This window comes from Tupaia chinensis, unplaced genomic scaffold (assembly GCF_000334495.1).
Source record: "Tupaia chinensis unplaced genomic scaffold, TupChi_1.0 Scaffold000612_1, whole genome shotgun sequence".
Taxonomy (NCBI): Eukaryota; Metazoa; Chordata; class Mammalia; order Scandentia; family Tupaiidae; genus Tupaia; species Tupaia belangeri.
The window spans coordinates 4,463,381-4,474,900 of NW_006160131.1; the positions used below are offsets into that span (position 1 = coordinate 4,463,381).

An 11,520-nucleotide genomic window follows, 5' to 3' on the forward strand; every position below is an offset into this window, starting at 1 on the left:
GACCTTTATTTGATTGGCGTGGGTTATTTTCACCTTGCCCTATCTGGGGTCAGGCGAGCAGGCCCAGGACGCCCACCCTCACACCATGGGGGAGACCCAGTCCACATGCTGCCTCCGCCCGCCGGTGTGTCTGTCCCTCATCCTGCAGATGACTGTGTGGGTGGTTTGGGAATATTTTTATCTTTAAAATATTTTATTAATCGAAATGATTAATGGTATATATTTTTGTTGTAGCAATATATATACATATATATACAAACAAAATTTCAAAATTTACCGGACTTTCTTTCTTTCTTTGTCCTTCTTTCTCTTACTTTTCCTCTTTCTTTCTTTCTCTTTCTTCTTTTTTACAAACTACTGTTTAAATTTTTTTATTATCATCATAATCTTGTTTAGATTACATTGACTCACATATAACTTTACAGTGTAGTACTTTGCTTTTTCCAGAAGGAATGCCATTCATATCAGTCAATACGGAGACGTTAAAATCCCCATCATCATCCAATAGCTTTTCATTTTTTCCCAGAGTATTACTATTATTCTAATTATTTTTTTAAATATTCAATCACTATCATTTTGCTTGCAAGAAGACTTTACCCAACATGAAATACCTCTCCGCCCTGTGCAGTTGAGCATACTCTCCACGTCATCACCAACAGGCAAGGAGCCACGTCTGCGCCCCACTGGCGTCCTGCCGGCCACTGTTCTCCCACTGTCCTTCGCACTCTGCTCTTCTCCCGCCCCGCCCACACTGTCGCATCATCGTCAGCTATTTTCACTGCTCTTATGCCCTCCAATATTTCTGTCTCTACCATAGAGTGCGGCGAGTCGGTATATATTAAGTGGCTACATACAATATCTTTCTTTCATATCCCGGCTTAGCTCACTCAGCAATAGATCCTCCATATCCGACCACTTTCTATCAAATGCCAGGGTCGTCTGATTGTTTTTATGGCTGAGTAGTAGTCCATAGAGTATATGTGCCACACTTTTTCAATCCATTCATCAGTGTGGGGGCATTCTTTTTTTCTTCTTTAGGTTGCTATAGGATGCATGCATTCACCAGAGAGAGAGAGAAAGTGAGAAAGCACCCCCCAGGAGGAATGGCCATGCCACAATCCCTTCTCTTCCATTCTGTTCTTGGGATCTAGGGCACACACACGTGCCTTACATGGTTTTCAAGCCGCTGGGTCTAGCACTCTAACCGTGCAGTTGGCCCTGTGGTCCGGCTGCCTTAACCACCATGCCACTGCCTGGCCAGAGTACCAGCTATTTCCATAGCGATGAGGAGCTTCGGTATCTTCCATAAGCAGAGCAGCTATGAGCATTATTATAGACAGAGCTTCACGCACTTGTGCAAGAGCCTTTCTGGCTATGTAATTAGTAAGGGAATTGCAGGGTCATAGATGCATGTGTTATCTTCCAAAGTGGCAGTCCTGATGTAAATTGTCATCGAGGATAGGTCATTAGGGCCAGCCCTGTAGCCTGGTGCTTAAGGGAGTTGGATCCTACATGGCCAACTGGACAGTTTGAGTCCCAGCTCTGGCAGCTTGGAAGATATGCCAGGTGTGTATCTCAGACCCCACAGGTTGGAGAAAGAAAGGAGGGCTTGCAGCAGGACCACATTCCACTGGAGGTGCTTCATCCCTCTCTGTGTCTCCCTGAGAGCAGGCACCACTGGGCAATTAAAAAGAAAAGAAGAAAGAGGTGTGATGAGAAGGGGAGAGGAGAGGGGAGAGGAAGGTGATGAGGAAGGGAGGGGAGAGGGGAGCAGGAGAGGAAAGGCAGGTGAGGGAGGGAGGGGAGGGAGAGCAAGAAGAGAAGAGAAGAGAGGGAAGGCAAGGGGAGGTGAGGAGAGGGGTGAGGGGCACCTGGTCTCATGCTCTCAAGGAGGCTGGGGTGGGGGGCTGTGCCTCCCGGGGCGATCCCTCTCCGAGGACTGCGGGTGCACGTGTGCCCGTGACCCAGGGCTGGCTGAGGCTGGGGGGTTGTGGTGCCATGACTGTTGAGGGATGCCTCTTTCTCATGGAAGAAAGAAATAAGGACACGTTTTTTAAAAAGGAGAATCAACGGTCATTGCTATCGGACACCGCCGACTTCTTGTTTTCCCTTTGCTCTCGTCCCATCCCATTAGGCGTTTAATTTCCCTCTAAAAACATGGGGTTTTGAGCGTGATGATCCTGGATCCCACCCTTGTCCTCTCTCACCTTCCACACGCCTCCCCGTGCCTGTCCCTCTACTCTAAGGTGGTGATGATGGCACTTCCCCGGGTACTGGGACCCTGGAATGACATAACAGAGCAGCAGGGCTGGGCGCGGTCAGAGTCCGGCGAGAGCGGCTGTGTCATTGGTCACAGCAGTGAGAGCCTGCCTTCCCCTCCACTGCGCTGTGGCTGCTGTCCTAGCTGCAGGCAGGGCCTGACAGACCGGGGAGACCTCAGGGTCTGTTTCCTGCTCCCCTCCCCTCCCGCTCCCGGCCGCATGGCTTCTCCCCTGTGTCAGTGCTGGCCACAGGGCCCACAGGCCTTCAGCTGGGCCAGGTGGAGGAGGACCTGGCCTCCCTTAGGACAGATCCGGAGCCACGCCTGGCTGCTGCTGGCTGGCTTTCTCTGTCCTCGGAAACGCTCCTTCCCGCTCCCTAGCTACCGCCCAGTCCGGTCTCATGGCTGCGCCCTGGTTTCCTCGCCTCCTGCTCCCCCCTCTTGCTAGCCTTCTCCCTTTGCAACTCCACCACCTGGTGGGGCCACCCCTGCCTGGAGCCTTCCGTGGCTCCCCAGTGCCGAGTCCAAGCTCGTCAGCCTGCGTGGTCTGGCCACTTACTGTCCCTGCCAGCTCTCCTCGTCGCACACGTGTGGTTAGTGATCTGCAGTGGAATGGCGGGGCTGAAACCATTCCCCTTTTTAGAGATGAGGACCCCGAGGCTCAGAGAAGTAAAATGGCTTCTCAGAGATCCCCCACCCGGAAATACACATGCAGGTTAGAATTCCCATCTCTGCCTCCCCGGCTGCTGCATCCCCCCAGGCCTTGGCTCTTTCACCGAGAGGTAAAACCAGAGCTTGATGGAGTTGGACGTGTGGGCCTGGGCAGGATGCCAGCACTGACGAGGCTTCTGCAGAGGTAAGAGGGTCTGCAGCGGGCAGGGGATGGGTAAAGGTCGAAAGAGCAGCCTGAAGGAAAAGAGAAAGTGTCCCGATTGGCTCTTTTCACCAAAGGCTGTGCTCTGGGGCCAGGGGTTGGGCTAAGCCTGGGGCTGGGTGGATGACGTGGCCACAGGAGGGGCAGGGCGGGGCAGGTGGTGAGGTCAGGGCTGAGGGTGACGTCAGCCATGAGCAGGATGGAGGAAGTGATCAGGACCAGGAAATAACATGCTGAAACCACCTTGAGGACTGACGGCATCCTGGCATCAACTCTTGTTTAGAAAGGAGTAATAATTATGTTTTTTAATTGTTATTATTTAAAAATGTTTACTATAGAGTCCGTGCACTCGCCAGAGAGAGGGAAAGTGAGAAATCATCCCTGGAGTGAGAGGACGCCCACACCACACTCCCTGCTCCTCCTTTCTCCTTTTGGAGTTTGGACATTCATACACACACGCCCGACATGTTTTTCAAGCCGCCAGCTCTGGGACTTGAACTGTGCAGTTGGCCGTGTGGGATCCAGCCACCTTACCGACTGTACCATGCCCTGGCCAGCCCTGCCTTACATTTCTCCGTGCTACTCATTGGCCTCGGAAATGTGGTTATTCCATTCCCGGGTTACAGTGAGGGAGACTGAGGCTCAGGGCGCTCAGGGCCCCCAGCTGAGCAGTGACGAAATCTGAAAGGTGCTGGGCTGGCAGGTGGCATGGTGGTTAAGGGAGCCAGACTCCCACATGGCCCATTGTGGTTCAAGTCCTGGACCTGGCAGCTGTCTTTCTCACTTTCCCTCTCTCTCTCTCTCTCTCTCTCTCTGGTCAAATGAAAATAAATAAATAAAGTTTAAAATCTGAAAGGTGCAGTGGCCGGGCCCTCCCCTCACCATGCCCTCCCCTGGCACCATGCTGGGCACCTCATTCCTCCAAAGGGAGCTGGGCAATTCGGAGGCTACATAAAGATCACTCGAGGGAGGAATCTGGGGGTGGAAGCTGGTACTCCTGCCGGTGGGTGGACGCAGCGTTGACCCCTGCCCCCATGCTCCAGGCTCCGGGGCCTGTGCAATCCCTGCTCAAATATTCCAGTGTAGGCAGGCCTAGGTGGAGGGCTGGCCCAGGGTCAGCTCTGGGATGACATGGAGTGGGCAGAGCAGCACAAAGCTGTTGTCCAGCCCACCCAGGAATGCACTGGGCGGGAAGGGGAGGGTGCCGGCCATGGTCAGCTGCTCCTGTGCGGGCTTCCTCTGGGCCCTGCTAGGAGAGCGGGCCTGCAGCTGCCCCGGCGTCGTGGTGACACCCCTCTGAGATGCCGAGGCACCTGCACACGCCAGGTCTGTGTGTCGCCGTCATGGCTGGCAGGACAGTGCCGTGAAGACCCTGTTGCGGGTGCTCATCTCTCCCTTTCTCTCAAACTAAATAAACAAAAGAGGGGACAGATTTGAGGGAAGGCATAATTATTAGATACAGAAAATAAATATAACAGTATGTAAATACCAATATAAATAAGTAAAACTAACATCCATCCAAGGGAGAATAGCTTGAATGGCAGGAAACGGCTGGCTGGAGCCCCGGACATTCCCCAGAGGGACCCACTGGAGTGGCTTGTGACCCTTTTCCGTGAGCAACAGCAGGACTCCAGCCAGGCCCAGAGGGTCGTGCGTCCTAGTTTGACCATCTGCAGGCTTTTTTTTCCTCTTAGTAGGGAATGCCAGGAAGGGCAGAGAGAAGAAAGGAAGCCCGAGTGCTTGGGGAGTTGGGAGGCGCATCTGCAGGGAGAGGTGGGATAGGGTGAGCAAGGAGCCCTGGCGGCCAAGACCAGAGGGGTGTAGCGGTGTTTCCAACTCCCGGTGAGCGCCGTGTAACGGGACACCCTCCTCTGTCTCCACAGGGAGCAACAGTAAAAGCTACGCCACCCCACCGAGACCTCCAATTCTGGCAGCAGGGCGGGCCGGACACACAGACCCTTCATATGTATAGTTCGTGATAAGGAAAATAAAAAATGGGTCTGGGTGAGGCGCGGTGGTCAACAGCACTCACTCCTCAAGGCTGGTCCTCATGGGACTTCCCTGAGGGCACCGAGTGTGCATGTGCCCACGACACCGGGCTGGCTGACCCTAGCAGTGGGTCATGGGTTCAAGACCCTCTGGGGGATGCCCTCCCTCCTTCTGTCTCTGTCTCTCTTGCTCGCAGGAGCCCAAGCAGCCTTGGTTTCCCTCCTTTGCTTTCTTCGCCCTCCACGCCTATCGCCTCTGACATGGCAGATGTGTTATTCATTTCATGTGTTTACTGACTCCCCGTTCTCTCCCCAGAATTCAGAGGCTCTTGTCTGCTGCAGGGATTCATATGTATTTATTTATTCAGCTTGTCAGTGGGTGTATGCCCTTGCCAGAGAGACAAACAGAGAGGGGGAGTAAGAGATCTCCCCCGGGGGTATGGCCGTACCATGTCCCTTCTCTTCAATCTTCTCTTGAGAGTTTGGGATGCACACACATGCACATGTTTCTCCAGCTGCCAGGTCCAGGACTCGAACCATGCATGCAGTGAGCCACGTGGGATCCAGATGTCTTAACCACCATGTCGCCTGGCTGGCCCACTGCTGTGTTTATTTATTTGTAGGTCTGTTAATTTATTTCTTCCATGAGCAAGACACACACACACACACACAGAGACACACACACACACAGACACACACACAGACACACACACACAACACACACAGACACACACACCACACATACACACACCACACACACACACACCACACACACACACACACACACACACCACACAGCCAGGAGGCGTGGACTCAGGAAGGCCTCTGCACATGAGCCTGAGTCCTCCCGTGTGGGCCGGCCTCTGAGCACGGCCTTCTGCCACTGTACCACTGTGTGCCTTCTAGCTGCTGTGTTTACTGTCTAGTCCTGTTACCCTCGGAATTTAGAACAGGGTCTAGAACATCAGCGATGGCTCACTAGGCAGTCACTGAAGTGAGTCAAATGTAACCGTTGCTTCCGGGGGTGTGTTTGCTCTTTGCTTGTTACAGAGAGAGGCCTTCCAGCCCTCCAACCACCCACCTCTGATTCTTCTTGTTCTAAACTCAGATATTGTCTTGTCACCACTCTTCCAGGCTTCCAGCGGGAATGCTCACCATCTTGTCAGATCCCCCAGAAAACATGGCGACAGAAGAACTTACTACGGTGAACCCGGCGTTGTCACTCTCGCTTAAAGCTCTCCAGTGGATCAATGACTCAAAAAAAAAAAAACCAGGGCCAGCCACATCCACAGCCACCTGGCCAGTTCCCCACCTACCCCCGGTGCCAGCCACACTGTCCTTAGGCTGTGACCCTGGCTGTCCCCGCCACCTGCCGGTACCACAGACTGAGCAGTTCGCAGTTCTGGAGGACGGACGTGCAAGACCCAGGTGCGGACAGGTGTGGGTTCTCCTGAAGGCTCTCCGCAGCTCGTGGACGGCTGCTTTCCCTCTGCGTCCTCCCTCAGTCTCTTTTCTGTGTCCAGGCAGTACTACGATTGGCCCTGGCTGACCCAGGATTTGAAATGCAGTCATCCATCGGCTCCTGCATCACAGAGCAGAGCCCCACCACCTGGGCTGCAATCTCCTCTTCTCAGGATGCCAGCCCGTGACATGACCCTTTCGAGTCGACCTCTGTAAAGGCCCTATTTCTAAATACGGTCACAAACTGAATTATGAGAGTTAGGGCTTCGGCATATGAATCTGAAGGAGGGGACACAATTCAGTCCAGAACATGATCTCCATCTCTTCAGAAGCCTGATTGCTTTACAGTCTTTAGCTATCGGCTCAGGCGACGCCACTTCCCAGAAGCCGTCCTTGATTACCTCTTCCCTCAGTCCCTCTCTATCATGCCCTGCTGACTTCTGTATTTATATACACGAACCCTTGTTACCACGTTTACTTAGCCTCCTTCATCGTTTGTTTCCCAGCAGGGGGTAGACAAGGGCTTGACAACCAGCTTTTGGGGTCAGGATCTTGGTGCTCGAGGGGCTCGGGATGCTTTGCCCCATTATGCCCATTCCTGTGTGGAAGTATGCCCAGGGTGGCTAGTTTCAAGCTGTCAACATGATGTCGAATCACTCTTAAAATTCCTGAAAATCTAACAGCCTGTTCTTTTTTTCATTAAAAAATATTTTTGTTATAGGATATGTGCTCTCCAGAGAATGAGAGAGCGAGAGAGAGAGAGAGAGAGCGAGAGAGAGTGAGAAAGCACCCTTCCCGGAGAAATGACCACACTGCAATCTCTTCTCTTCCATTTCTCCTCTCAAGCATTTGGGCGTGCATGTACGCATGCCCTGCGTTTTCCAAGCTGCCGGGTTCGGGACTTGACCCACACAGTCAGCCACGTGGGATGCAGCCTCCTTAACCCTCATGCCACTGGCTGACCACATCTTTCTTTTGCACAGAAATGTCTCCAGTGTCTGCAGCAGTCCCTAGGACTGCAGAGGTGCAGCAGTTCATCCGGCTCTGAAGACTTCTCACACATTTGCCCCCTTGACCGCCCTCGTTGCTGGCTTCCTTTATCCCCTAGACCCTGTGGAACACCCCTGGTGACGTCCAGGTCCCTCAAAGGCCCCATGTCCTCTCCTGAGCCTCTGCTCAGAGAACCTAATCCTGGACGACTTCTCCTGGCCTGTGGACTCAGCTGAAGGCGCTGAGGCCTATGGGCAAGTCCCCACCCCCATCCCACCCCCTCCCCTGTGGGCGACATGAGCTCTGGCACCCACAGCCCCTGCGCACCCTCTGGCTGGCTCCCGCTCGCAGTTGGCAGCTTCTTCCTCTGCTTCCCTGGGGCTTCCTGACCCACGTTCCCGGCCCCTGGTGTGCAGCAGGTTCACCCACAGCCGAGAGGAATTCTGGACTGGGGGCAGGGGCTGGGGGAGGGGCTGGGAGAGGGGAGGACTCACCTACTGCACAATTTGGCCAAAGGCTGCGCTAGCCCCTAAAGAATGAAAGAAATTCTCCATTCATTAAAGAATGGAGAAACAGATGAGCAATCGGATGCCTGGGTCGGGAGTAATGGTGACTAAGAGCGCTGGAGAGACCGATTACAGGGCTCTGACAGCATCTGAGAGCCCTCCCCGGGGCCAGTGCTTCTGAGGCAGCCTGTTATCAGAGGGTGCCTGGCCCCTCATTCCTGACCCGTTAGGTCAGAGCACAAGGCTGAGGTGTCGACATCCGCCCCACCTTCACCAGCTGCCTTTGAAGAAGCAATTTGCCTGAAGGGTGAGGAGGCCAGAGATCTGGGATCTGGGCGGGGCTCCTGCAGGACAGGAATTCGCAGATGGGGACAGGGCAGGTTTCGCAGTGACGGAGAGAGTAACATGGGACATTAGCCCCAGGCTCAGGGCCGACTAGCTGGGCACACTGCAGACGGCTAACAGGGACACTGTGTGGGTTTGTCCACCAGCGTCACCTCCCTGAAGAGGAACGCTGCCTCTGTCCCTGCTGTGTCTCAGAGCCTCGAAACTGCTGACCCTCAGTTGCAGAGGGACCCACTTGTGGTGAGGGAGCCGGGAAGGCAGCCCGACGCCACAGTGAGGTTCCCACGCCTGGTGCCGCAATGCCCCCACTTCCCTCTGGCCGCGGCTGCGGTCCTGACAGGCGGTGACCAGCACAGCTGATGATCTGGCCCGGTACTTCTCTAACCACTCCCCAGACCTGGAGGAATCCCCAGGGCCGGGTTCGTCACCGTCACCGGGAGCCTGCAACTTGGGGCACATGTGGCTTGCTTCCCGTTAGCTGAGCGCTGGACAGCAGGCTGGGCCTCCGCCGTGTTTGGGGAAGGGACCAGAATGTGCTGTCCCAGAGAACAGGGACGTTGCGCAGGCCCCCAAAGTGGGAAGTGCGCCCTGGCCTGGCCACAGCAGGGGAGCGGGGAGCGTGGCAGCCCGCTTTTGTCCCTCCTTGGGCTGGGCCTGATCTTCGCCTGCGAGGCCGTGGCATCCTCTGTGGGGAGGACAAGGGAGGGACGGCCTAACAGGCCCGGCGTCCTGTAAGTGCCCGTGTGCCTGGCCTGGGCTGGGTGTCAAGATGTCATTTGTCTGCTATTTAAGGAAGCGCCCGAGTGCCCCACAGCGTCTCGGAGGTCACTGGGCCTCTGCACAGGCCATTCTGGGCAGGAGGCACAATAAGAAAGGAAGAGAAGAGAAATAAGTGACCCCGCAGAGCCCTAAGGAGCGTCGGCGTTTGTGGACACCCCCACCCAGAAGTCCTCAGGGCAGGAAGAGAAGGCGATGACGAAACCGTTCAAAATGCTCTTCCTGGGCCCGCCAGGAGGCGTGGAGGTTGAGGCAGCTGGATCCCACAGGACGGACCGCGCAGTTCGAGTCCCAGGTCCAGCGGCTTGAAAAGCATGCCGGATGCCAGCGCGTGCATGCTCGAAGTCCCAGGAGGAGAGTGGGGAGGAGGGATTGCGGCCTGGCGGTCCCCCAGGGGCTGACTTCTCACTCTCATGCGCTCTCTGGCGAGGGCACACGTCCCATGCCAAATAAATAAATAAACAATAAACGGCCTTCCTGGGACACACTCGTCGCTCGGCTCCTTCGCTACCTCCTCTCAGAGGCCGCCCCAGCCTGAGACAGTAAGACCACAGCCTCTTGTGGCCCCCACAGCCGGTGCTCGGGTTTGTGTATCTGTCCTCACTGAGCAGCAGAGGCCCCTCCGAAGCCTGGGAGGTGCCACTTTCCCCGCGGCATGGCGTCCGCCCGGTCTAGTTGGGGCACTGTGAGTGTCGGCCTCTCCTTCCCCTCCCCTTGGCACTCCCGCTCCGTCTCCAAAGCCCCTCACATCTTTGTCTTTTTTATTTAACTATCTGTTTTTCTTTTGCTTGCTTTCTCTCTTTCTTTCTTTTTTATTTCTATTTCTTGTTTGAGGGAGAGAGAGGTGCAGAGCGAGAGATGAGGTGCTGATGGGGGCTCGCCGTCGCCGTCCTCCGTCCCGGGAGCCGGACCACAGGGGTGCACCACCATACCTGGCTTCTTCAGGTGGTCCGGGATCCAAACCTGGGCCTCCATGAGGCCCCAGCCACTCGCAGTAGCACCCCTGCCTGTGCCACTGTGGCTGAGCCACACTTTCGCTTTTTTAGCATGTGTTTTTTCATCTTCATGTTAAGAACGATGTTCGTCGCAGTGTTCGTATTTATACACATAAGAGGAATGACACAAGTAAACTGGTGACAGCCCAGCCGTGGTGGCACACAGGAGTGTCACTGCTTGGGAGGCTGGAAGCCATGTGGGAGGGAGGCCCAGGTTCAGTTCCCAGGCCAGGCGTGGGCACAGGTGCGGGGGACCCCAGCCAATTGGAAAGCTGGGGCAGGGGATTCCAGTACTGGGAGACCTCAGAAATGCCTCCCTTGGTCTCTCTGCCTTTACCCCCCTCTCTCTTTCTCTGGCTGTCCCCCTTGCAATAAAAGTAAACTAAAACAAAGCATTGACCTTCCAGCAGAGTCCTAGATAGGAGGCGTTCAGTTATTTGCTTGTAGAATGTATGCTCGTCCCCAGCTAGAAATCATCAAAGCAGGAAGAGGAGAGGAGCGCGGAAGAACAAGAGGAGGTCCCGGGCTGACATTTTCCAAGCACCTTCACATGCAAGGAACGTTTCCTTATTCCCTGCCTTTGAAGAACTCCAGGACTTTATGAAGCAAGTGTTACGATCCCCTTCGTGTAGATGCAAACTAAAGGCGCAGCGAGGTGAGGCGACCTTCTCAAGATCACACAGCAAGAAAGTGGCAGAGCCGGGATTTGACCCGCATCTCCCTACTCTCACCAGTTGGACAGAGAAAGTGGAGTGTCCCTCGCATCTGAGTGTGCAGAGAAGTGAGGGGAGACCGCAGGACCGAGGGAGCAGGGCGGGATGGGACCCAGCCCCTGGAAGGCACAGCTGCTGCCTTCTGGAGGTGCTGCGCCTGGCCCCCCGGGACCGTGTCCTCTGGCTGTGTGCCCACCCAGGCTCCGGCACGTCTCATCGCGCTTTGCTGAAGGCCGCTCCGCTCTGCAAGGAGCTTTCTCGTTCTCTCTCTTTTTTCTAATATCGATCCTGTCCTAAACACTTCCCTTCTCTCCCTGGACCAGAGTTTGGGTAACCTTAACCCCACGGCATTGCGCAACCCCACCCCGGCTCCAGAGACCACAACTTCTCAATAATGCTGAAGCGGGTGAGATTTCCCAGTAATCGCCCCTCCGGCTGACCAACGCCTTCTTAGCTTGGCGATGCAATGTCCTATTTTTAAGGAACCCAGTCATTTGGTTTAGATTCTTTATTTGTGTTATTTTAATGACCTTCTGAATCATTCATTTTTCTACTTTCAAACTGATTCACTCTTTGCCACTTCCTTGTATAGAAATCCAATCCCTCTTTAA

The 11,520-nt window shown here is 54.8% G+C and overlaps 1 protein-coding gene across 4 annotated transcripts; it reads left to right on the top strand.

Annotated features, from left to right (window-relative positions):
- Window positions 1–2,409: 2,409 nt before the first annotated feature.
- Window positions 2,410–9,958, top strand: LOC106736037 (uncharacterized). Of its 4 annotated transcripts, XR_003551130.1 has the most exons (4): window positions 5,877–6,116; window positions 6,257–6,550; window positions 7,567–8,386; window positions 9,217–9,958. XR_003551130.1 is itself a non-coding variant. In XM_014591774.2 (3 exons), the coding sequence occupies exons 1-3, from the start codon at window positions 2,662–2,664 to the stop codon at window positions 7,595–7,597; spliced, it is 780 nt and encodes a 259-aa protein (XP_014447260.1). In that variant the 5' UTR covers window positions 2,410–2,661; the 3' UTR covers window positions 7,598–9,958. The 4 variants fall into 4 exon arrangements, 2 of the variants coding, with proteins under 2 accessions (XP_014447260.1, XP_014447259.1); XM_014591774.2 differs by lacking the exon at window positions 5,877–6,116 and adding an exon at window positions 2,410–3,116 and having other exon boundaries at window positions 7,567–9,958; XM_014591773.2 differs by lacking the exons at window positions 5,877–6,116; window positions 7,567–8,386; window positions 9,217–9,958 and adding exons at window positions 2,410–3,116; window positions 6,646–7,339.
- Window positions 9,959–11,520: the final 1,562 nt, after the last annotated feature.